This window comes from Crinia signifera, chromosome 19, assembly GCF_055691185.1.
Source record: "Crinia signifera chromosome 19, ASM5569118v1, whole genome shotgun sequence".
NCBI classification, from domain to species: domain Eukaryota; kingdom Metazoa; phylum Chordata; class Amphibia; order Anura; family Myobatrachidae; genus Crinia; species Crinia signifera.
The window spans coordinates 17,646,611-17,674,526 of record NC_139226.1 but is presented as its reverse complement, the minus strand read 5'-3'; the positions used below and the strand labels follow the sequence as shown (position 1 = coordinate 17,674,526).

The window sequence follows — 27,916 nt, the reverse complement described above, 5'->3', positions numbered from 1 at the left end:
TGTCGTTTCTCTGAAAAGGGAATACTATGAATATATATATATATATATATATATATATTTATTTAAGGTGGTGTGTGAGTGTAGGCGCATGCTTGGGGGCACCAATATTCAGAGGCGGAGCCGCAGGGCGCCAACATGTCACCTGGCGCCGGAGCTCTGCCGCCGGCTCGCCCGCTGTGCCCGGCATCAGTCTAGTGTTCCCACTAGGCCTGCTAAAACAGCCAGTCAGCCAGTGTGCGTGCGTGAATGCAAGGGAGACTTTGGGGGACGGAAGGAAGCACAGGATCACCGCAGTTGGGGAACGCCCCTAACAGTGACAGCAGCAGACGGGCCCGCCCCTGACACTGACATTGGCGGCCTGCACACTTTTAAATGATGTACCCAAATTGCGTACATTGCCCCGGCTCCCCCGGTACATAGACATGTGTCGGCCAGAAGTCCACCTCCGGAGCTTCGACTTCCGTGTAGGTTGGAGTAGTGGCAGGTGTCCCGGACTTAGATATACAAAGAATGGGGATTTCCAACCACGGGCGCAAGATGGATTGTAGTCTCTGGGTCTTCCTAGGTTCTCCTCAACGGTTTCTCGACCATATGGGGAAAACCTTGAAGGCATTTGAGTGTTGAATGGCTGCTAAGACTCTGCGGACATTCATGACAGAGTGGCATCCAGATATAAAACCTGTTTGGTCTTTGTGTATTATTAAAGGCAGGATAGTTTTCAATCTCTCTGCTAAGATTTTTGTATATATTTTATAATCTACATTTAGCAGAGATATTGGTCGGTAGGATCCTGCCAAACCCAAATTTCTACCCGCCTTAGGAAGAAATCTTATTATAGCATCTGAACAATACAGATGAAGGGCCCCATGTTCTTTGATATAGTTAAAACAAGCCGTCAGAGGCGTGACAATATGAGGTTTCATATGTTTGTAGAACTCATTTGAGTATCCTTCTGGGCCTGGAGCCTTAGCCAATTTTAACAGTTTAATGGCCCACGAGGCTTCTTCAGTAGTTATTGGAGCGATAAGGGAAGCATGTAAATGTTCTGGTACTTGCGGTAAAGGTAATGATTGCCATAAAGTTATATTAGGCGTGGTGGAGGAGGTGTAGATGAGGGAAAAAGGTCCATTGATTCATCCCGAGAGGCCCGAGTAGTCGAGTATAACCGTATATAAAAGTCTCTCAGAACAGCTGCAATCTTCTCATTGGAGTCAGTAACAGTGCCGTCATCCTTAAGCAGTGGGTGTACCACTGTTTTCTGTCTTGAGCCCTGCAATAAATTAGTAAGCATAGATCCTACTTTATTGCCAAATCTAAAAAAATTGGAATTAACGTTAAAAAGGTATTTATCACCCAATACACAAGTGTAATTTAGCTTAGTCTCTTGGGAAGAATACATCTTAAAAGCCTGGAAAGTCTCAGAGAGTCATGTTTTGAGATCTATATAATTAGACTTCTGCTGTCTTCTAATCCTGGAAACAAAGTTATCAATTCGCCCCTAATTACACTTTGGCTGCTTGCCAAAAATTTGCTGGGTTTGGGGTGTCATCGTTCTTATTTTCAATACAATATCTCTGCCATGTGGATAACAATTTTTCGTGTGATCCTTCAGTTTGGGAAAGATGAGATGGGAATCTCCAGTTAAAATGAATAGGGGATGAATTGGGTTATTCTATACTTATAGATATTTGGCCATGGTCAGAAAGCACTGGTGGGAATATATTAGCTGATTTAATATTAGGAAATAAAGGCTCTGCTATCAAGATGTAGTCTAATCTTGACCATGTATTATGGGTCAGTGATACACAAGTGAACTCCTTTTCCGTTGTGTGTAAAGATTGCCATGTATCTATAAGGTTAAGCCTTTTTGATATATATGGGACACCAAGTTTAGGTAATGGAATAAGATGTTTGGGAGGAGGGGACCTATCTAGAAAGCTTGAGGACATTAAATTTAAATACCCGCACAGTACTAAAGTGGTGGGGTCAAGAGTATAAAGTTTGGCCAACAGTTCGACAAAAAATGTTTTCTTATGTTGGGTTGAGGCATAAATATTACATATATTAAAAACGCAACCATCAATATCAATATTAGAACATATATCTACCCTTGGGGTCTACGGTTGTTAGTTTAACCTGAGCTCCTAAAGACCGTTTGGCTAATGTAGTCACCCCACACAACTTCGAATTGAAAGAGGCAGAACCAATCACAACCCAATTCCACATCTGTAACTTTTTACCTTCATCAGGCATTAGATGTGTTTGGTGCAAACATATCAAGTCTATATTTTGCTTATTGAGATATGTCAGTAAATTGTGTCTCTTTGCTGGTGTGTGTTATATTCATTAATATTAAGAGAGCCTATGGTCACCAGCATCTGTCAGTGGTTAGGTTTACAAAGAATGCATTCCATAAAGAAGAGAGGAAGGGAAATATAAATACTGTAGGAAACATATAGCACACCAATACAAAGAAAAAGACGGAGACAAGGACAGTGGAAAAGGAAACTTAAAAATGGAAACAGCTAAACGTATAATAATATAATATTTTGGGACTTCCGTGACATTCCCAGAGGATGCAGCACAAACTGCATTGAACATAGAAAATGAATTACGCGAACTGAAAACAGACGGCAAGGCCATGTCACCTCACCAGCTCCTGATACACTAAATCATTTCAAATACCGGCAAAACTCCTAAAAAGGAACATAGTTAAACAGAAAAAAGTTCGTTATTCAAAAGATAAGCTTTTAGAAACCCCTCCACAACCTTATTATTATAGCATACGGTCAACACCGTAATGGTCAGTAACTAGGGTTAGCCAACCTTGCCACCCTGGACATCTGAGATGTACATCCTGAGGACAATCTGCTGATTGAAATGTTGATGTTATCAAGCCTTGCTTCCTGTCGTTATTCCGTGTGATGAGTGCTGCAGTTCTGTACATATATATATATATATATATATATATATATATATATATATATATATATATATACAAATGCATGGGAGCCAGCACTCAGCTCTCGAAGATAAATGGCCCTATGCCCTCGTATAAGTCCAGCTTGACGCTTGACCGGACCAGTGTTATATGGGAAGAGAGACGCGGCACTCGAGACTTGGAAATAACAACAACGGACAGCCGGTGTTTGTTGAAATTTCAGCCCTTTAATCTGGCTATTCTCAAAACAGCTTGCATGCATTTTTCCTATGCCAGCCCCCTGCCTTTTCCAGCATGCACACACACACACACACCAGGAAAGACTAAAAGATCTTAATATGAAAACTTTGGAGCAGAGGAGAGAAAGGGAGACATGATAGAAACTTTCAAATATATCCAGGGTGTTAACAAGGTACAGGTGGGAGACATTCTTCACAGGAAGAGGAGCAACAGAACACAAGGACATGCACTGAAACTAGAGGGAGGAAGATTCAGGGGAAATCTGAGGAAGAATTATTTCAAAGAAAGAGTAGTAGATAAGTGGAACAGCCTCCCATCAGAGGTGGTAGAGGCAAATACATAGAGGCAAATGCAGTAGTACAATTTAAACATGCTTGGGATAGGCATATTGACATCCCTACAAAAAAATAAGGATCAAATATGGCTTGAGGTAACATGTTTAAAAAAGGGGCAGACTAGATGAGCCAAGTGGTTCTTATCTGCCGTCAAATTCTATGTTTCACACACAAACACACACACACATTATATACAAATACACAAATAGAGACACACCTATGTGCAGACCACCCAAACAGAACACTGGTCATGCCCTTGATAATTTTCAGCTCCAGGCCCATTTAGACCTTAATCTGTCACTGAGCTGCCATTATATTTTCAGAGTGCTGCTATCTTGTGCTGCTATATTGTCCGTCTCATATACCTAAAGGTGCCCAAACACGCTGCGATTATCGCATGCGTTTTGTACTTTTAAAGTACAAAACGCATGTGCAGTGGCGTAGCTTCAGGGGTCGCAGCGGTCGCAGATGCGACCGGGCCCCTGAGCCAGGGGGGCCCAACCCCCGCCACTGGCCTGGGAACGGATGCGAACAGGACGCACCCGTTCCCAGTGCTGCTTTGCGGGCCCGCGTGCGTCGCGCTGACGTCACGCGGCAAGGGGTCCCCTTCCTATTGGCTGCCTGCGGCTGGGGACGGGACACGGTGGCCGTATCTCAGCTGTGATTGGCTGCAGCGTCCCCAGCCGCAGGCAGCCAATAGGAAGGGGACCCCTTGCCGCGTGACGTCAGCGCGACGCACGCGGGCTCCAACCTCCCCCTCCCTCTCCCACCGCTTCCGCGCCAATGCCATCACACAGTACGTGTAGGCTGTGCTAGGACAGGACTCAGGAGCAGGACCGCCCGGCGCCCTATATCGGACAGAGTCACAGACTACAGTGAGTCCAGTCTGTCAGGCTTTTAAGATTATGGGGAAAATAGCTAAAACTGCTGGGATGTGTAGTTCCACTGTTACAGTGGAACTACACGTCCCAGCATGCCCTGTCACAGTTTTAGAAATCCATTATCTAAAATCTGTGGCAGGGCATGCTGGGACGTGTAGTTCCACAACAGCACTGACTCCAGTCCTGTCAGGCTTTTAAGATTATGGGGAAAATAGCTAAAACTGCTGGGATGTGTAGTTCCACTGTTACAGTGGAACTACACGTCCCAGCATGCCCTGTCACAGTTTTAGAAATCCATTATCTAAAATCTGTGGCAGGGCATGCTGGGACGTGTAGTTCCACAACAGCACTGACTCCAGACCAAGATTTTAATTTAGTTGTATGTAGGGGGGCCCCAAGCTGACCTTTCGCACCAGGGCCCATGAACCCTTAGCTACGCCCCTGCGCATGTGTGATAATCGCACCGTGCAATGCGCGTTCCCGCAGGTACAATATTGTAAAGCACAAAAAGTATCTGCAGGCAGTACTTTTTGTGCTTCATTGCATCGCATCATATCAGTACAGGAATACATGCGATGCGATGTCCATTAGTAACTATTAACTTTAAAAAAAAAAATAGGCTAAAATCGCATCTCATCGCATTGCACCTGCAAAGTACAGTACATCGTATTGCATCCACTTCAAGTTACAAAAAGCACAGCACACAAAATCGGTGCGTGTATGGGCACCTTTAGTGGGACACAATTGTAGCCACCCAATTAGTGCTGCATCACACTATTGTTCTATATATGTTGGGCGGTCTGTGCACATATCTGCAGGAGATCTTATGAGTAAAGGAGAGAGTTTATGGCTGAACATTTTAGTGGATGATTGGCAGATTTCTGATGTCACTAATATATCAACCACAGTGTTACTGGCAGTGTTAATGGTACTTATAAGCAGTATTCCCTGCCTTATGGGTCATTGCAATCCCGAGTATGACGTTTATGACGTTTATGCACAAAACACAGGCGCCTCTTATACTGTATATGGGCGTTTTAAATCAGCTGCTCTTATGTCTGCAGATTGCTGCTGTTTAATATATTCTGTGCCGCTATCTGAGTCATTTGCAAGTGAGACTCAGATCTAGTGGCTGCTACACATAGCTGTAGTTTTAAGGTGGCCATACTGTACATCAGAAAGTCCTGCGTACAATCAGGATTGTGTCCAACTTGCCCTTCAACTCCCCGGCAGTCCTTGGTGGTTTTTGGACACACAATGTACTCACAATTTGTCATACAATCAGTCAAACAATCCATCTGCTGCATGATTGTATGAGTGAAGCTTCATCTAAATAGAGGCTGTCCTAAGAGGATCAAAAGGATAGGCGTACCAAAAATCCAGATTTTCTTTTTCTTTTCTTTTTTTTTAATTTACAGGTTGCCAATAACTACCAATCTGCTCACATCTGCTGTTTTATGCCATTATTAAATAGCCCTAATGCAGCAATCCTAGGAAAACTGTTTTCAGAGTAGTGACAGAATTGAGCAAAAGGACGCCCACCGCTCTCTTCACTTGCCCGCCCGTCTGCCACTTGGAAACTTCTGAGGCTCCCAGCATCTTCACTGCCATGGGTTGCCCAGAAGCTGCACCTCTCTTCTCTGCTAGTCAGGGAGTGAGTGTCACATTACTCTGGTTGTATGAGCCATCTAAAGACAGATTGAATGTGCATAAAAGCACATGCAATCTACTCCCAATCCCAATTTATTGGACGTGCAGCACATCAGATCAGAGGACCAATCTTCCAACACCCTGGTGCCAGCATTGCATGATTGTGTGCACACTATGTGCACACAATCTGCATACAATCCATGGAGTTTGTATGATCGGGTACAATGTCTTTCAGGTATATGGGGGCCAAACACTTAAATAGCCCATATGTCTGCAAGGTACTGATATCTACTGTTCCTATGTCACAGTTTGTGTAACTCTCATAGAAACGGGTGCGGTATAACATTAATTGCTGCCCTTATATTTTCAGAGTGCTGCTATATGTGCTGCTGCGATGTCACTCTCATATCTCTGGGTGGAAAACAGTTGTAACCACCCCCGCACATTATGGCTGCTGGTGTTCGCTTGACCAATTATACACGCTGTCCATATACTGTATCTGCAGGTTACTACTACTGTATTTCCTCCTATGCTGCTGCTCTTTTGTGCTATCAGAGGCACTAATGAAGCCTGATTTCAGCTGTTACTGCACACATTTACAATTCCGGACAATAGGACACATCATTGTTGATTACACATAGATTTTAGAATTTAGAATTACACATAGAAGAGCACACACTGCATACCTCCCAACTTTAGCGAAGGCGGGACGGTGTGCGCGCCTAAGGTGCGCAGCGCTTTTTTGGGGCGTGGCCTGACGAAAAGGGGCGTGGTCTATACTTGTGACGCTACCGCGAGGCCACGCCCCCAGCCCCTCTGCCTGCAAGAATAGACGCTGTGCACATGCGCACAGCGTCTATTCACGGACTACAGGGGGGAATCCCAACTGCCCCCCCCCCCCCCGCCGCGGGACACTGCCGGCGGCGGGAGGGACGCGGGAATGTCCCAAAATATCGGGACGTTCCCGCGATAAGCGGGACAGTTGGGAGGTATGCACACTGTGCCATTGCCGACGCGCGTTTCACGTATGTTTTATCAAGGCAGAACCTGATTGTTAATCCCGGAAGGGATTTCTCGTGACTCTGAGCCAATCATCAGCTCTGGATTAGTCACATGTCTCGTTCTCAGTTGGCTGGGAATCTGTATAGTCCTATTTTGCAGGTAGAGGCAGACTCTATTGTTTTCCTATATTCAGTTGCTGTATATCTTGATAATTAAATCCATCATTTACAATGTCTGTATTTATTTAAACTATGTTTTTATTATTTACAATTTAGTTTTTTTTTTTATTGTCTTGTATCTACAAATAAATAGATGAATCCCTTATATTAGTTGTTATGTTAGATAGGATTGTAATTAATTATAAAATGGTATTATTAGATATTACCCACATTGTGTATTATTATACTATATTTGTTTTAAAAATAAATAAATAAATGTTACATGATATAATGAGAAAGAGTAGGACAAGCAGCTTGATAAGGAAAAAAATATATAATAAAAAGAAGATGAGGATTTTTGTGCATTTGATAAGAATGATTATTAATCATATTTTGTTAAGAATAATTGTGTATTATTTCTGTAAATAATTTGTTGAACTGATGTTCGATGGTTTGGAAAGAAAAATCACCTTGTAGAACCCAAACATAAAAACAATTTTTTTAAACAAATTAAAAAGATATGTAAATTAAAAAGTGAATGAATTAATGAATTAATTAAAATATATAAAATAAGGACAAAAAAAAGAAACCCCAAAAAAAGGGGAAGAAAAAGATATAGTTGTTATATATAAAGATGTTGTGATTCAAGTGATATTGTTTGGTTTAAGGTTCATATTTCTGTCTCTTGGGCTCTATATATAATTAGGAACAGGGAAGGGAAGGAAGAAAAAGTTATATAAAAAGTGTGTACTGTATTTCTGTGTGAAGTGACAGAAAAAGGGGGGGTGGAGTAAAAGATGAAAAATATAAATATAAATTAATTTTATCTGAAGGGATATGTTATTACGTGTTAGTTTTTTTTAGTTAGTTATATACTTTTGCTCTATCATGAAACTTTTTTAATAGTTATATAGGTTTATTTTCTATTTCCTCTATAATATTGATTTCAGCATTTTGAAATGGAAGAAGCAGATGGAGATAGAATAAGATCTCATTACTGTCTCTGTACTTTTAGTACCTTTAATAGGATGTATTGTATTTTATCCATGTGCTCGTTGCCTAGGTGTTATCCTTGACTCAGAACTTTCCATTGTTCTCATCATTCAAGCTGTCTCAAAATCATGCCACATGCACCTAAAAACATATTCAAAATTTGCCCTTACCTTACACAACACACTGCTAAATCTCTAATCCATGCTCTTATCATCTCACACATTGATTATTTTAATAGTCTCCTTATTGTCCCTACCCAGTACAGACTCTTACCACTACAGTCCATCATGAATGCAGCTGCGAGGCAAATCTTCCTAGCCAGATGAGCATCATCGACTCTGTCAGTCACTTCATTGGCTACCTGTATTCTACCGTATTCAATATAAAATGATTTTACTTACACACAAAGCCATAAACCAAACTACACCAACATACATCTCTTTTATTATCTCAAAATATTTTCCAACCAGTGGCGTAACAATAGCCCCACATACCCCATGGTAAGCTGAGTAAGTGTGAACACCGGTCTGCCGCCTGATGCGTCTGTGAACGGGCCTTGCCGATTACTTGTCTGTGCGGTACCGGATCTCTGTCTCCTCCTGGCTCCTGCTGCAGTGCTAATGAAAACCGACCCTCCCAAAATGCCTGCCCCCATACAGCAGACTGTTTTTCAGGATGCTAGAGGAGGCGGCAGCCTCCTCTAGCATCCTGAAAATGGTCTGCTATTAGGGGAAGCCATTTAGGGTGGAAGGGCGCTCCCGAAATCGGCAGGTGGGCGCATATTTACTAGTTAAACCACTGCTTCCAACCTGACCTCTACGCTCCTCACAAGATCTGCATCTCTCATCCACACTCATTATTCGCTCCCATTCCCGACTGCAGGACTTTCTTCGGGCTCTATGCCACTCTGTGAAATGCCCTCCCAAGCACATTAAGACTCTCCTCCAATCTCCAAACCTATAAGTGTTCCCTGAAAACTCACCTCTTTAGGCAAGCTTTTCAAATTCCAGGACCAGCCACTTAACCTTCATATACCATTCCTATTTAATGACATCCCCACTGTACAGTCCACACATATCCACTCTCTTTCTTTTTTACATTTTTCATCCTCCTGACCCCTGGCCAAATTGCTGGGTCACCATATCATACAGCACACCAGGAACCTTTACATTCTGGTGGAATGAATGCAATAAAGAATACAGTATCTATCCTTATGTCTTATGTATCAATGCCTATTTCCCTATAGATTGTAAGCTTGTGAGCAGGGCCCTCCTACCTTTTGACTGTCAGTTTGTTGTATCACTGTCTCCTTTTGTAAAGCTCAACTGAATATGCTGCGCTATTTAAGAAACTGTTAATAAATAAATAATTGTTGGTAGTGTCTGTGAGTACAAGTCTGGAGAGTAATCTCATAAATGCTATAAAACTGTTGCTCTGACTGTCCAATAAAAAATCATCTTTGTTTTGAACCTCAAAAGGCTTTATTGTCATCTCCTCCTCTTTTGTCCAATTTCATATGTTTTAAGCCGAAAGCCTGAAGTCCATTGACTTCACTGTTATAATAACGTAAAAAGTGGTTGGCAACCGGGGTCAGACTTTTGAAATGGCTTTTGTCTTGTCTTGCATTTTCAATGCTTCCAACATGTTCCAAAATTCTTGTTTTGAGATTGGCTTTGTAGCAATCTATCTTTGGTCAGTGCTGCAAACAGACATTGATTTGCAATGGACCCTACCAGACAGAGTACAAACAAGTTGGAGGAGTTCAAAGAACCTCAAAGATAGAAACAAACAAAAAAGGCTCTTCCTGCTGTCACCTATGTAAGGCCTGTAAATAAATGATACCAAGAACCAGTTATTATGACAAATACCAAAAAAAGTTTGTATATAGACAGTTATTTATTTATTTGATTTATTTATTTATTAACAGTTTCTTATATAGCGCACACAGATTACTCAGCGCTTTACAGAGATAATTTTTTGAACATTTACATCAGTCCCTGCCCCAGTGGAGCTTACAATCTATATTCCTTACCACATGTACATGCACACGCAGACATTCTAGGGTTAATTTTTGTTGGGAGCCAATTAACCTACCTGTATATTTTTGGAATGTGGGAGGAAACCGGAGTACCCGGAGGAAACCCACGCAAGTACGGGGAGAATATACAAACTCCGCACAGTTAGAGCTATGGTGGGGATTGAACCCATGACCTCAGCGATGTGAAGCAGTAATGCTAACCATTACACCATCCGTGCTGCCCATATATATAACTGCCCAGTTATATTGATTGCACAACAGTAGAGGTGATCTACCAACTGATTTGTCCATGTAATAAGATTTATATTGGCCAAACCAAAAGACAACTCAAAACAAGAATTTTGGAACATGTTGGAAGCATTAAAAATGCAAGACAAGTCAAAAGCCATTTCAAAACTCTGACGCCGGTTGCCAACCTCTTTTTATGTCATCATAATGGTGAAGTCAAAGGACTACAGGCTTTCGGCATGAAGCATATGAAATTGGACAACATAGGAGGAGAGGTCAATAAAGGCTTATTGAGGTTCGAAACAAAGATGATTTTTTTATTGGACGGTCAGTATCCAAATGGATTGAATGAGAATAACAGTTTTATACCATTTTTATGAGATAACACTCCAGACTCACAGACACTGCCAACAATTAATCAATACACATGGATAAAATACAATGCTCCATCCTATTAAAGGTACTAGAGGTACAGAGACAGTAATGAGTTCTTATTCCCTTGATGGCTAACCTTGACACTCCAGCTGTTGTTGAACTAGACATCCCAGCATGCTCTGCATAAGATTTAGCATGGCCAAATAGACAAACTGAAGCAGAGCATGCTGGGATGTGTAGTTCAACAACAGCTGGAGTGTCAAGGTTAGGCATCAATGTCTTATTCTATCTCCATCTGTTTCTTCCATTTCAAAATTCTGAACTCAATATTATAGAGGAAATAGACAATAACCCAATATAACTATTAAAAAAAGTTTCATGATAGAGCAAAAGTATATAATTAAGAAACGTACACATAATAACATATCTCTTCAGGTAAAATTTAATTTATAATTTTCATATTTTTCTCCTTCTTCCTCCCCCCCCCCCCTTTTTCTGTTACTTACATCACACAGAAATACACACTTTTAAAATAACTTTCTCTTCATTCCCTTCCCCAATCCTAATCAGATATAGAGCCCAAGAGACAGAACTATGAAAAGTGAAACAACCGCTTCCTCTTTTGTAACACACAATATCACTTGCATCATGGCATCTTTATATAGAACAATTCTGTCTTTTTCTTCCCCTTTTATTCTTTTGGTGTCTATTTTTGTCCTTATTGTATTTATTTTAATTAATTAATTCTTTCACTTTTTAATATCACAAAAAAAATGTTTTTATGTTTGGATCCTACAAGGTGATTTTTCTTCCCAAACCACAAACCTTATTTCACTTCAGTTCATCAAATTATTTACACAAATAATACACAATTATTATTTACTAAATATAATTAATAATCATTCTTATCAAATGCACACAACCCCCCCTTCTTTTATTATATTGTTTCTTATCAAGTTAATTGTCCTACTCTTTCTCATTCTATCATGTAACATTTATTTATTTATTTGTTTATTTATTTAAACCAAATATAGTATAATAATTCAATTTCGGGTAATATCTAATTTATAGCTAATTACCATTCTATCTAACATAACAATTAATATAAGGGATTCATTTATTTATTTGTAGATACAAGACAATAAAAAAAAAAAAACTAAATTGTAAATAATAAAGACATAAATAAAAACAGAAATTGTAAAGGATGTATTTAATTATCCAGATATATGACAACTGAATATAGGAAAACAATAGTGTCCACATCGACCTGCAAAATAGGACTATACAGATTCCCAGCCAACACATGACAAATCCAGAGCTGATGATTGGCTCAGAGTCACGAAAAATCCCTACCGGGATTAACAATCATTTTCTGTCTTGATAAAACATACGTGGAACGCACGTTGGCAATGGCGTTGTTTGTGTTATATGTAAAATCTATGTGTAATTAACAATGATGTGTCCTACTGTCTGGAATCATAAATGTGTACAGTAATAACAGCTGAAATCAGGCTTCATTAGTGCCTCTGGTAGCATATAAGAGCAGCGGCATAGGACGAAATACAGTAGCAATAACCTGCAGATGTTATGGTTTAAGGTGTGAACCCACAGCCATGACTGCTGTTTAGGATGGCCACAACGAGTCCTACTCTGTCTCTGTTGTTTAATCACAAAGATGGCTGGCACCTGTGTGGCTAGATGTTCACCTTTAGTAGCCACGCCTAGGTGGGCGAATTAAGTCAGCCCCAACTCCGGTGCCACCAGGTCTTGCGTGGAACAAAGTATCAGAGGAACAAAAAGTGAACTAACTAGGGAGCCTAACTGAATAGAAGAACTAAACTAAATGGCGGCTTGCTGAAAATAACTAATGGTGCTAAAGTGCCAGCGACCTAGTCGCAACACAACCAGCGACTGAGTCACATACATAAAAATAATAACAACACACAAAAAAACCCCACCACATAACGGTAGAAACAACACAGAAAAACACTGGGAACGTCGTAAAGGGTTAACCACCTAAAACAGCACAAGTCAAAGCAAAGCACTGAACAGCAGCCCTCTCTGGAAGCTCCAGAGGGGTTACATTCAAATGACTGAGCCAAATATGGTAGAAATGATAGCACAAAATATATACAGAAAGTAACCAGGTCCCCAAATGGGGGACTTACGGCACCGGAACAAGTATAGCTGGGCTAGAAGGGAATTCCAGGAACAGACAGGAGCTGAGGAATGGCAGAGAGCAGGTAGGCAGACAGCTAAAATGGAAGCTATCTCTGGCAGGGTGGTCCCAGAGCAGCTCCTATAAAAAGGCCCAGGTGACCAATCCTGCCGGGGGCACAGGACCAGCCCACCGCCTAACTATAATCAGTTGGCTTGCGGCTTGCCCTTTGCCTGGCAACCACCAGCCTGGGAAAGGGCCCTTTCCTGCCATCACCTGTCAGCTTCCCCCATTGCTGAGCAACCACAGGAGCTTCTGCAGGAATCGGCGCCCAACCGCGTCATCCACCGGTGTTCCTGATTGCTGAGCAACTGGCAGTGGCGTAACTATAAATTTTGTTCCCCCCTGCCAAAAAGTTTGTGGCGCCTTACAGTAGTTACACCACTGGATATGATTGCTGGTGATATATTGCTAGCAATATATCGCCAGCAATCATATTGCTCAGTGTCTTCTTTTCATCAGCGGTGAAAAGGAGACACTGCTGCAGTCACGGGGCGGGGGTTGGGGGGGTGGGAGAGAGACCCGAAGGGAAGAGCAGCGTCACAGGGTGGGGGGAGCAGCAGTACTTGGAAGGGAGGGATCAGCGTCACAGGGCGAGGGGAGCAGCAGCGTCTGAAAGGGGGGAGCAGCAGCAGAAGGGAATCCTTCTGCAGCTGTCCTCCCTGGTGCTGATGGGAGAAACCGCTGCCAATTTATCGCCCATTAGGGAGTACACACGGGAGCGCGCAGCTGCCGATTTATCGCCAGAAGCACTCCAAATCACTGGCAATATGGTCGCTCAGCGACCATATTCTCAGCGATTTCAGCCAATATCGCCCCCGTGTGTACACATCTTAAGGGTTTTGGACATATTCGCATGACTGCAAGTTGATGTGTACGTATCCATACTCACAGCGCGCACATTGATTCTCAAGGCAGAATCTCACTCTAGCAGGACAGTGGCGTAACTGAATGCTGTCTGCAGCCATTCGGCCCTGATTATCCTTTCTCCTTGGGCCCTTTGTATTTATGGCTTATTAGATCTACAGTGTCTAGGTCTACATCACAAGGTCGAAAGCTATTCATCAACAGTCAACAGGTCGACAGGGTCAAAAGATCGAAATGGGCAGGGGCGTAACTATAGTACCTCAGCCCCCGCCACCGCGGGGGGGGGGGGGCTGTGCATGTGGGGGCGCCGGGGGCTGCGGTGCTATAGTTACCCCCCCCCAATCCCCCGCAGACTTACGTATCTCGCTGGTCCCGGCTCCGTTCTTCTGTTGAGGACCACCACAAAATGGCCGCCCCCATATAGCACACAGTTCTCTGAAACTGTCTGCTGTATGGGGGCGGCCATATTGTGGTGGTCCTCAGCAGAAGAACGGAGCCGCCGGGACCAGCGCGATAGGTAAGACTTCGGGGGAGGGGGTTAGCATGGGCGACGGGGCGGCGGCGGGGGGTGGGTATGGATGCCCCCCCCCTAACGGCGGGGGGGGCGACCAAAACGTAGCTACGCCACTGGAAATGGGAAATGTTGACAAATGTTGACATGAGTTTTCCAAGTATTTGGGTGTCTGTTGACATTGGTTGACATGGACATGGTATAAGTGTACCGCATCGTCTCGTACAATGCTTCACCGCGCTCTGAACACTACTATCATCTAACACTGCCCGTGTGGATGGAAAATTATGAAAAAGTCATTTAACTGTAGACCTTTTGTCCATGTCGACCTTTTACCTGTTGACCTTTAGACCCTGTCAACCTTTTGACCTTGTCGACCTTGTGACTGTCAACCGCTAGTGGTTAACCATATGACCGTCTATCATGAGTCAGTCTATGTTTTATACCATAACCGTATTAGGGACCCAGAGTGACACAGAGACGCCTTGACATACGGCCTGGGGCTTATCCCTACAGTATATCTGCAGATACTGTATATGGAACCAAGATCTCTGTATTTTCTGATTATTATATGGGAGATGTGCTAAGCCTTGAAAAGTGATAAAATGGAGAGTGAAAAACCATCAACCAATCAGCTCCTATCTATCATTTTTCAAACACAGACTGTGACATGGCATGTAGGAGCCGATTGGTTGGTGGTTTATCGCTCTCCATTTCAGTGGCGGAACTCCGGAAGACAAAGGAGGCTCCTGCCACCAGGCGCCAAGCCCTAAAGGGGGCATTTCTGCTATGCTCCTTTGTCTGAATCTAGCCTTGGCTGTCTTAGTAGGGCCCCACATCACCTGCCGTGGATCGGATCTTTATTTCTGATCCGCAGTGCTGCTGACTGGAACAAAGGCAGTGACTGGTCTGACAGCAACCGCAGCGCAGTTCTGTCTTCCTGAAGCTGTCCAAAGGAATTTGAACATGCAGCCTGTGTCTCCATGACATTGATGGCACACAGCCTGCAGGGAGGGATTGGGCGAGAGGCAGTGGCGGAACAATGTGTCTGCAGACCCTGCAGTGGGATTTGCATGGAGCGCCGGTCCGACAGGCAGGGAGCAGCAGCTGTATGCGTGCGCTTCCTTCCCTCTTGACGTGGACATTTCTCCCTCCACCCTTAATACATGCAGGTGGGGTGGGGGGTGCTCCGTACCCCCAGGGACAGCTGATCGGCCTCACCTGTGCATCACCCTGACAATAATTAATTGCCAGATCAGTAAAGGGTGTCTGCATGCACCACATACTGTAGCCCAATTACAACACCCCAGCTGCCCGGTCTCCCCCTTGTTACAGGCCATCAATGAAGAGGAGCATTACATCGCTTCTCTTAGGAGGACATTATTGACAGATAGCAGCATCAATGAGCATTCACAACAGTGAGTAATCACTTCTTGAGTATACTGATACTGCTGGGGAGGGGAGGTGGAAGTGTGTGGGGGTGGGGGGGAGCCGGGTGCATTTGTTCTGTAATGTTTCAGGGACCAATCCCTTTCCTGATGGGCTCTGTAAGTAACACAATTCTCTTCCCCTACCCACCTAAATGTAACCCTCCCCTCTAGCAGCCTAACCCTCCTCACCTCACAGCCAAACCTAGTGCCTAACCCTAACCCCTGTACCCTGCCACATAAATCTAACCCCTGCTCCACAGCCTAACCCTAATCCCTCTCCTACATGCCATACCCTCCCACCCCGCAGCCTGAGCCTAACCCCGCCACCTGAATATAGCCCCCTGCCCCACAACCTAACCATAACCCCCTCTTGTGGAAGAGAGGGATGTGAGGACCTGCGCTCAGGGTGTGCAATAAGTAAATGACAGTTTGTGATGGATTAAATGAAAGTTTTATTTTACTAACAATGTATCCAATATGCTGCTGTGTGCAGCTGGGGCAAAGTGGGTGAGAAGGGGGGGTTATGTGCTGCTGGGGCAAGCACACAAGGAGTGGTGGGGTAGTGGCAGTCAATAGGAGAGAAGAAAAGTCACAAAAACACAGGTAAGTGGTGCGGGGGGCTGGCGTCCCGTCCCGCCCGCAGTGCACTTTACCTGTTCTCACCGGACGGGTGATGCTTGTCCTCTGTCCTGCTTCCGATTACTGGCGCCGGGGTCCGTCTGTAGCGAGTGCCGTGCGCTCGACTCCCAGCCGGGGGGAGACTTAGGGTGTCTGTGGTGATGGCAATGTACCTGGCTATTATACCCAGACATATTTGTTACTGTTTATTGGATGGGTTTGGGGGTGCAGTGCCCCCTGTGTTGGTATGGCTGGGCTGCTACAGGTTAGCACACCCTAACACTTTATTAACACTTCTGTTTTCCCTATCATATTGTATATATGTTGTATGATTTCAATCACGCCTTTTACTTCCTTACATAACACTTATGTGATTCTTAAGCTGTGTACACACGGTGCAATATTGCTAACAATATGGTTACTGAGTGACCGTATTGCCAGTGATTTGTTTGTGCTGCAGCGATAGATTGCCGGGTGCACACTCCCATGTTCAGCCTCCTAATGGTCACTGGTCGCATCAGCTGTTTCCCTCAGAGGCTCCCCCGGCAGAGTCTCCTGTTCATCTGCAACCATCTCTGGTCGCTGATGAAAGCTGGACACTGAACAATATATTGCACCGTGTGTACACAGCTTTATTAACCCCTACTAATTTTCATTTGTGTACTGCCTTGGAGTGGTCGGTCCGTGCCGACATGATAGGGGCCCACACCCCAGACCCATACCCAGTATTAGGGACCCCCAGTGACACTGAGACGCCTTGATGTACGGACTGGGGGACTTAGCCCTACTGTATATCTTCAGATATATGCAACCAAGATCTCTGTATTATCTGATTATTATGTAGTCATTTCCAGTGGCGTTTTTTTTACCTAGAGGATGCAGCCCCCCAGGTAAAATCCGCCACTGTAGTGAAGCCAGATGCAGTCTGTGAGACTGCACTGGCTTCACTTTGACTGGCAGTGACTTCCTATTGGAAGTCCGACCTGCCAGTCACCAAGGCAGTCCCATTGGGAGGTGTTCCCTCCCTCCGGGACCAAGATTACTTCTATGGGCTGTTGCCGAAGCAGCCCATAGAAGCTGGCCGCATGCGCAGTACATGTTTGTACTGCTCATGCACCAGTCCCGGCGCCTGTCATCATAGGACAGGCACCGGGGATGGGAGGAGAGCAGCGGCGGCGGTGGCGACAGGGAGGGGGTGCCTGCGGCCAGAGGCAGCCCACTCCCCCAAGAAGGTAGGAGCCGCCATTGGTCATTTCTCACTCAGTGCGCATTTGGGATACAAAATGTTTTTTCCTAACACTTGGTTTTGCTTGTGCAGTGGAATTTCTACCATCGGGTGTGGATTATTAGATAGCGAATGTCTAAGCAGTCAACACTGTAGGCCGACACCAAAAGGTCAACATGCAAGATGTCGACATGGACAAAAGGTTGATGTGAAAAAAGGTCTACAGGCAATGGCCCGCATTGGTCAAAAGGTTGACATGTAAAATGTTGACGGGCAATCGGTTGACATAGTCAAACGGTCGACATGCAATAGGTCAACGTGGTCAAAATGTCAACATGGAAAAGGTCGTTTTTGACCTTTTGATTCTCTGTGTAGACAAAGTAGATTGTAATAGGCTCTCAAGCCCCCCTTCTTCATTAAATCTCACCATTTCTCATCCTAACCCTATGTTTATGCTCACGTCTATCCCTGCTGTGTCACCCCAGTCTGTCTGCCCCTTCACTTTAGATTGTAAGCTCTAACGAGCAGGGCCCTCTGTCCTCATGTGCTTTTCTAAGAATATATCTCTGCCACTGTTATAATAGCCCCAGTGTCCGCTGCTGCAACTGTCTTTTAGTTACCATACTGTATTTGTACTGTAAATCACTATTTTCTTGTTTTGTTCTTTTGCTCATCTATGTATTGTCAGGCGCTGCGGAACCCTTGTGGCGCCATATAAATAAACAATAATATTAATAAAGAGAGAGCTAGCAACCGGAACCACTGAAAGGGAAAAGGAATAGAGCGCTTGAATATGTGTTAAGTATCTAAAATAATTATGTGCGTGCCGTTTTTTATAAAAAACATTAAAACATAGATTTATGTTTAAAAACTTTTTGCCATATTTGCAAAGGAATACATTGTTTACAGCCCTTTTTGCGAGGTTAGTGGTGGCTGCTGTGGTGCTGTGACTTGCAGCGTTCTGCCGGAGAGGACGGTCAACAGCTGAGAGACGCGAAAGGAAGGTAAAGTTAGGGTAAGTTAGAAGGAAATACCTCCTAGTGTACCGATAACGGACCACCCGCAGACCCAAGTCACGGCACCACAGCACCCACCTGAAACCCCGCAAAAAGCGCTGTAAACAATGTATTTCTTTGCAAATATGGCAAAAAGTTTTTAAACATAAATCTATGTTTTAATGTTTTTTTTATAAAAAACGGCACGCACATAATTATTTTAGATAATTAACACATATTCAAGCGCTCTATTCCTTTTCCCTTTCAGATAGATTTATTTATATTGAGCAGCTATGCGCAGTACGCATCCTTTTTTCCCTTTTAACCGGTACCACTACCAGCATAAAAAATAATCATACTGTACCGTATGTACTAACATGTTTGTTATATTCATAGAAGCAAATTATTTAGTTATTTATTTATTACCAGTTTCTTATATAGCGCACACATATTCCGCAGCGCTTTACAGAGAATATTTGAACATTCACATCAGTCCCTGCCCCAGTAGAGGTTACAATCTATATTCCCTACCACATGTACACGCACACACAGACATTCTAGGGTTAATTTTGTTAGGAGCCAAATAACCTTCCAGTATATTTTTGGAGTGTGGGAGGAAACCGAAGTGCCCGGAGGAAACCCACGCAAGCACGGGGAGAATATACAAACTCCGCACAGTTAGGGCCATGATGGGAATCGAACCAATGAATCAGCGCTGTAAGGCAGTAATGCTGACCATTACACCATCCGTACTGCCCCGTATATATAACACATGGTGGGATAGAACCCATGACCTTAGTGCTGTGAGTCAGTAATGCTGACCATTACACCATCCGTACTGCCCCATATATATAACACATGGTGGGGATAGAACCCATGACCTCAGTGCTGTGAGGCAGTAATGCTGACCATTACACCATCCGTACTGCCCCGTATATATAACACATGGTGGGATAGAACCCATGACCTTAGTGCTGTGAGTCAGTAATGCTAACCATTACACCATCCCTACTGCCCCTTATATATAACACATGGTGGGATAGAACCCATGACCTTAGTGCTGTGAGTCAGTAATGCTAACATTACACAGAAGCAGAACAGAAGCTTACATACTGTACTATTTTGAGAAAGCTGCTGTATCGTATATTTCCAAATACAAACAATTTCCCAGCAAGTCATTTCTGTGACTTCCCATCAGCAGGTGTCCGCCTCAGACTCCTTATAGTATAAATAAGGAGGTGACTTTGAGATTTTACCTCCTATAGAACAGTCACAGCAGCAGCTAATAATGGCGTCCCTGCTGTTACACCTGCTCATTCTCTCTGCTCTATCAGCGACAGGTAAGCGACATTCTCCACCATTATTATTATTATTATTATTATTATTATTATTATTATTATTATTATTGTTTTGCATTTAATTAATGAACTGTTGCATTGGTTATTAATGTTTTATAGATCACGGCAATTTTATATATTCTTTGTATCTGCACATTTTGCATGCATGTACTTTATACCAATATAAGTTACAGTACGTTATTTGCCATCTTCCACTGTTGATGATTTTCACAATTTTGGATTACAAAGTCCCTCGGTGTCACTGTATATCGCCCTGTTCCAAATAATCCTATTATTTCCTGTTATCAATTTGTAATTTCTGGTCTCGATTCAGAGATGGACGTGATGGTAATTTTGCATGCATTGGAGCATTTTCCCAATGATCATGCATTTAGTATCACACTGTGGGGGTCATTCTTATCTGCTTGGTCTCCAGCAAATTGGCACTGGGGACCGATGTTTAGCCTCTGCGCATGCACATAATTGGACCAGACTGCGCAAGTCAAAGTCAGCCTAGAATGGTTTGCGTAGAGGATAAAAATCATTCAATGTTCAGTGGTCATTGATTGAATTTGGTGTTCTACGCAACCATGAAAATGGATGTTTATGCAAAGCGGCTGGGATGTGCGAACGGTGGGGGAGGGGGGAGGGTATTTACATGGCTGGTGGGTGGAGTTAGTTGGCTCGCTAAGCAGGGAAATTACGCTGCTTAGCAAATCAATAAGACCCCTGTGAGTGTTCCCAATGGTCTCATGATGACAGTTGCAGTTATGGATATATTGGGAAAGTCATGAACACCCGGCACTGTTGAGCAGTAACGGAGGGTGGCTACTAAAACACAAATGTGTCGTGATTCTTTGGGGCTCCATCATCTCCGTTCCATTGGCCAGTCTACAAAGCCATAAGCCTCATACACACTAAAGGATATAGTAAAAGATATGGCTCAGAAAGGACTTTCATCTAGGGTACCCCGAATATTGATAATGATGCGAGCTGCCATGCATTGTTAATGACCCCTCCCTCATCCTGCATTTACTAACGAGTCAGGTCCTTGTTAACGACATACACCCCCGATCCTCCCATTGTCCCCGCACCATGCTGTCACTCTGTTTCCCTCACTGGCATGTGTGTAGGCACTTGGTGATGCCGGCACCCCGCCAGGTCCCCATGGCTACCATTTTTGGTGTAGGTGAGGATCAGGTAGCGTGTATGCATCTACTGATGGTGGCACCCTGCCAGGTCCCCATGGCCACCATTTTTGGTGTAGGTGAGGATCAGGTAGCGTGTATGCATCTACTGATGGTGGCACCCTGCCAGGTCCCCATGGCCACCATTTTTGGTGTAGGTGAGGATCAGGTAGCGTGTATGCATCTACTGATGGTGGCACCCTGCCAGGTCCCCATGGCCACCATTTTTGGTGTAGGTGAGGATCAGGTAGCGTGTATGCATCTACTGATGGTGGCACCCTGCCAGGTCCCCATGGCCACCATTTTTGGTGTAGGTGAGGATCAGGTAGCGTGTATGCATCTACTGATGGTGGCACCCTGCTAGGTCCCCATGGCCACCATTTTTGGTGTTGGTGAGGATCAGGTAGTATGTAAGGGGTTATATGGTTAATCTAAAGCTCGATATTTGGCCAATGTGCATCCAGTGGTTGGGACTTTGTGCACATGTGGTGGTCTACAGATGTCTCCAGGGAGCATCTCAATACATATCCCAGCAACTGGAACATTTACACATTTTCACACAGCCATTGCATTCAAAGCTTCGTAGCTTTGCGGGTCATCTAAACACTGCCTGCCCTAAGGTCCCCTTAGGGCGGGTGGTGTTTAGATGACCCTCAAAGCTACGAATTTCACAGCTTTGGGGGTCAATCAGAATGAGGGCCATTGAGAGGAAAACATGATTTGTTTTTAAATTTTGAAATAAGGCTGTAACAAAATGTGGAAAAAGTGAAGCGCTGTGATTCATTAACATATGCACTGTATAGTGTGGGGCCACATTAACCCAAGGGCCACACTAATGGCCAAGACCATCCACATCAGAATCCGTCAGAAAACTAAAAATGTATGATACTGTTTTTTTTTTTTGGTGTTTTTTGTTCACCGAAGGCCTGAATCGGGTCCATACTGTATTGCACTTTTATTTTTTGTACTAATATTTTGGTTTGCATTTACCACACCTTTCTTGTTCACCTTTAAAATTTGAAGTTTTTCTTTTTACCTCACTATGTAGTCATTAATACTTACTGTATAATGTATTTTCTATTGTAGGATCTTCTCTCTCATGTTACAATTGCTATCAATTTGGTGGTACTTCCTGCACCGAAACTGTGTCAGTGGCCTGCCCCTCTGGTAATGTCTGTCTGGCTGCATACGTGAAAATATCAACCAAAGGTATGTCAATAACTGGACTGTATTCCTCCAAACTGTCTTGAACACAGCGCAGTCCAAAATTAAAATAGGAGAGCCTCGCCCACTGCCAGTGAGTCAGTTTGGAATGGCAGTTCATGGGCAAACACAGTGGGGGTTTCTGGTTGCCGGGAAACCCCCCTCCTCTTGGCAAGTGCCTTAAATTCTGACAAAAGTAGCACTGGTATATATATAATATGATCATGCCCAGTGAGAGCAGCTTCTTCTACCAAGGTTGTTGTGTGTGAGTGTGTGTGTGTGTGTGTGTGTGTGTGTGTGTGTGGATCTGAGCCCTCAAACATCACAATACACCAGAGAGTAGTTGCTAGGAGGAGGAGACAGGAGCCTTAACATGAGGTGGGAGAATGTGAGCTTAGAAATGTCAGTACTATACAACAGAAGGATGTCCGTTGTTGGCACACTGGATAGAAATTACGGTACTCTTTACCTAGAACGGCGCCTGCGATTGGCATCGCGGGCAAAAAATCGCGGGCATCGCGGTCATTGTATGCACATAAAAAAACGGGTGCGACGTGATGCCCGCGATGCCCGCGATTTTCCCATAGGGATCAATGTTAAAAGTCAGATTGGACGCGATTTTAGTGTTAAATGCCTCAATGGCCGCGATTTTTACATAGGAAACAATGTTAAATGGGCCACAGAGCCCTAATAGTCCACCTGAAGTCTTAAATGGCCCCCACAATTTTTAACGCCACCCCACGATCAACGTGAACCCGAAGCGTGGCGAGCGCAACGAGCCCGCGAGGGGCGGCGGATACCTGTGAAGCCCACGAAGGGACGCGTTTACCTGTGAAGGTATCCGCTGCGCTCGCCACGCTTTGGGCTCGGTGGCTCGCTGCGCTCGCCACACTATTCTATTCTCAACTCCACGCCGACGTGGATAGTGGGGGTATGAAAAGGTCGGAGGACGCGTACCGCCGCCCCTCGCGGGCTCGCTGCGCTCGCCACGCTTCGGGTTCACGTTGATCGTGGGGTGGCGTTAACAATTGTGGGGGCCATTTCAGACTTTAGGGTGACTATTTGGGCTCTGTGGCCCATTTAACATGGTTTCCTATGGAAAAATCGCGGGCATTGAGGCATTGAACACTAAAATCGCGTCCAATCTGACTTTTAACATTGATCCCTATGGGAAATCGCGGCCATCGCATCGCACCCGTTTTTTAGTGCATACGATGGTCGCGATGGTCGCGATGGTCGCGATGGGCGCCGTTCTAGGTAAAGAGTACCGAAATTACTATAAAATGTAACTTTTAACTTTCAATAGATTTTAATAAAATGCTTTTTTCACTTCAGTGAAATATGTTAAAGTAAAGAATTGTGCAAGAAAAATAGAGTCTGATTCAATAAAAATTGGGTTGTGTGTAGTTCTCTTGTGTGTGTTATTTTACTTCTACTTTGTTCAATGAATTACGTGTTGATTTAGGTACTATATAGACCTGTAAGACTGTCATCAGTACATCGGGACCAATGTTACCTATGGAGTCGCTGTTGGTCGTCAGGGACCCAGTTTATTATAAATTAATTTGTTAATAAATCCTTTGAATATAGGGATTTTATACTTAAAGGGTGAATCCCAGGCCTTTGTACATTAGACCTACAGTATATTGGGCCCTACCTATGTCGAGTTGGTCTGGCTATAATTATTTTTTATTAATTTTACTGTCTCACAAAGTTCATGTATTCATTGTATCCCTTTCAATAGATACATTGTAGCTTTGTTTTAAAAATTTTTTAACTGTTTGCTCTGTGCCCAGAGTCAGTTCAGTGTACAGGTATTTCAGTGGGATAAGGTCATTGGGTCACCAGCAAGTTGTTAGACAGTTGACACCATTAGGTCGGCATGCATTTAGGTCGATATGCTAGACACATTCAATTACATCCACATATAGTATATGATTCCCTATATTGGATTCATTTAGTTCCAAAAATAGAGGGAGATAGTGCAAGTTTTTCCTATTCAGCATATATAGCATGGCGCCCGTCGCAGGTGATCGCATACCTTAACTTAAGGTATGCGATGGACGCGACCAACGCGATTTCAGGCCTATTTTTAGCCTTTTCCCCGACAATTAAAAAATCGCGTCCATCGCATGCCTTAAGTTAAGGCATGCGAATACGACCGTTGCGATCGACACGATTTTACATAGGGAACAATGTTAAATGGGCCAATGGACCCAATGTTTCATTGTATACCCACTCTTATTGGTATTTTACATGTGAAATGCCCACCGCCATTGTTAACGCCACCCCACGATGAACGCCAACCCGAAGTGTGGCGAGCGCAGCAAGCCCGCGAGGGGCGGCGGTACGCGTCCTCCGACCTTTTCATACCCCCACTATCCACGTCGGCGTTGGAGTTGATTTTATATAGTGAGGCGAGCGCAGCGAGCCACCGAGCCCGAAGTGTGGCGAGCGCAGCGAGCCCCGTGTAGGGACGCATAATACCTGTAAAGTAATGTGCGTCCCCTCGCGGGGCTCGCTGCGCTCGCCACACTATCTAAAATCAACTCCACGCTGATTTGGATAGGGGGGTATGAAAAGGTCGGAGGACGCATACCGCCGCCCCTCGCGGGCTCGCTGCGCTTGCCATGCTTCGGGTTGGCGTTCATCGTGGGGTGGCGTTAACAATGGGTGGGCATTTGACCCATCAGGGTGGGTATACAATGAAAATTGGGGTCTGGGGGGGCGTTTAACATTGGGCCCAATGTAAAATCGGGTCTCAGGGAGCATTTTACATTGGTTCCGATGTAAATATTGCATCGATCGCATTGCATGCGATTTGGTTGCATGCGATGCGATCGACGCAATTTTTTTGGACCCGATGGATACAATCAAAATCTCAGGCGCCGTGCTAGGAAATAAGTACTGTAATGCATTATTAAATCTGTATTGTTGTGACCTGTTTTGGTGCTGTTTTACAGGATGTTAAAGCTGTTTAGGTAATTATTTTGTTAGGTTGAGCTTTAAGCAGATGTATCACACACAGGGCAATTTGCCAATGTTGAGATCCTATGTGCGGTAAATAACGTATTGCAGATATTGTAACTGCTGGTCCACCGTACAATGTTGTGGACAAGACGCCTTGTCTATATGCCAAATAGAGTGCAGCTTTGAACTGTAGCACTCTGCTCTAAACACATGGTCAGTGCCACCTGATAAGTTAGAAGAGGGCTGATTTATTGAAAGTCTCTGATCACTCTTATATTGGGTTCATTCACTCCAAGGGGTGGAAGTGGTTAATGCAAATTTTACCTAATTAGCATGTACAGGTGGGTTGATAATGTCATATCTTTCTATCTATCTATCTATCTATCTATCTATATATATATATATATATATATATATATATATATATACTAGGTGATTCATCGCGCCCTACGGGCGCTCTTCACACCGTCGTAAGGGGCTGCGCCCCCTTAATTTGTGAACATTTGTATATGAGAAAGATGGTTAGAATTGTATGAAAGATGCCTGTATTGCAACTTGAGTTATAGGTGAAATGTGTTAAATAGAGAGCATATGATTTGAAAGGGGGTGTGTATTGTTTTGTTTAATTAAAAAGCGGTTACAGAGTAAGATGTACATTGATAGTGTGGATGGTACAGTGACATTTGTGGGTGTGGGGGGGGCTGTGTGTGCATGTTGTTTAGGTGTGTGTGTGTGTGCAATAGTATAGTAGGGTGTTTCTGAGTCAGTGGCTCCCCACTGGCGGAGGTCTCGACACAGGAAAACAGGAGGCTGGGTAGTGATAGGGGTGTGTGGGCATAAGGGGGACTAAAGAGGAGGGTGGGAGATACTGTGCAGCTTCTGCCAGTGGGTGAGGGTCCAGCGTGGCAGTACAGGAGTACAGGATGATGGCCCTTAGTCAGTGTCTCCTCCTACTGGGTGGGAGTTCGGGTGCATGAGAGCAGGAGGCTGGGCTATGAGGCATGATAGGGGCATGTGGGCAAAACAGTGGTGGAAGTTACGGTTCAGGAGAGCAGGAAGCTGGGTAGTGATAGGGGTGTGTGAGTATACGGGGGACTAAAGAGGGGCTTAGGGGTGCCGTGAATTGCGGGAGGGGCGCAGGGGGTGCCGTGAATCAAGGGAGGGAGGGGGCGCAGGTGTCGGCGAATCGCGGGAGAGGGCGGGGGACCGCAAAGTGTGGGAGGGGGTGTTAATTGCGTGAGGGGGGGTTGCGAATCGCGGGAGGGGGGTGCGCGGGGGGTCCGTGAATTGCGGGAGGGGGGCCACGGGGCGCGATGAATCACCTAGTTGGTTATATATTCTTGTAGAAGGATGGTAGGGTGTTGCTGTCATTCAGAATGCATTTACATAAACAGTAGTAGTAGCAGTAAAAGGTCTGACTTAAAACACCTACAGTAAAACAGAACAGGTGTTATATATTATACAAAGAATTGGTTGATGATGTGTAGGTTGACGTGCACATAGTTCATAGTTGTCACTGGAAAAAAATTGCTACAAGAAAAAATCAACACAGAAAGTTCAACACATGTAAATGTTGACATAAGTGTGGCACTTCATTGGTGTCCATGTCGACACATGAGAATGAATATGAAAACATTGAAAAAGTGAAAAATAAATCTTGTCAACCTTTTTCATTGTCGACCATAGCGATGTCAGTGTTTTGCATGTGCCATTTAATCGTGGGGATGCCGTGAATGGGGGGGGGGGGGAGGGAGAGAGGTGCATACCCAACATGACCCTCTCCAGGAGGGACACATTGCTCTGTTTCTGGACTTTCTTCTTAATTTATGGATTACCATCACCTGTGCTTAAACACCTTTCTTATCAATTACCCTGTTTAAAATGACAGGTGATAACAATCATAAATTAAGATGGAAGTCCACAAACAGAGCATTCTGTCCCTCCTGGAGAGGGCCATGTTGGGAGGTATGGCGGTGTATGGTGATCACCTGGTGTGTCTGGTGAGTAGCTGTGTCTTTGCTGTGTAACATGGAGAGGCAGAGGGTGTCTGGCACTGTCTGTGGGCTCACTGGGCTGGTTCTCTGTCATGTGAGTCAGTCATGTGAGTCAGAGGCTCCACCCAGCGTTATAGCTCCAGACACACTTTGAGTGACAGATGTAGCCATATATATATATATATATCTATCTATATATATATATATAGATAGATATATATATATACTGTATATATATAGGTAGTTAGTTCTCATACACAAGTTTATATATACTGTATGTAATGCTTTCATACAGTAATCTGCGTCATTGCAACGTGTGTTCATACAAGTTTAGTGCTTTATCTTATGTTGCTAGAGTTGTTTAGATAGCTCTGATATCAACTTTAAGCAGCCATATCACACATACAGGGTGCTTTTGCCAGTTTTGAGATCCTATGGGAGATATATTGTGTATTGCAGAAATTATAACTACTCCTCTATAGAGCACTAATATAGACAGGTTCCCTTATCTGTATGCCTA

At 44.1% G+C, this 27,916-nt stretch overlaps 1 protein-coding gene across 2 annotated transcripts in view; it reads left to right on the top strand.

The window, feature by feature from the left end:
• Positions 1–27,916, top strand: part of LOC146041713 (uncharacterized) — a 114,615-nt gene that overhangs the window by 72,075 nt on the left and 14,624 nt on the right. Inside the window, exons 1-2 of one of the 2 annotated variants that reach the window (XM_083161625.1) lie at positions 19,965–20,045; positions 22,316–22,438. In XM_083161625.1, coding sequence (XP_083017751.1) covers positions 19,994–20,045; positions 22,316–22,438 — 175 coding nt within the window. In that variant the 5' untranslated portion in view covers positions 19,965–19,993. Of the gene's footprint in view, positions 1–19,964; positions 20,046–22,315; positions 22,439–27,916 lie in introns of those variants that run through there. The other variant, XM_083161626.1, reaches the window with a different exon arrangement.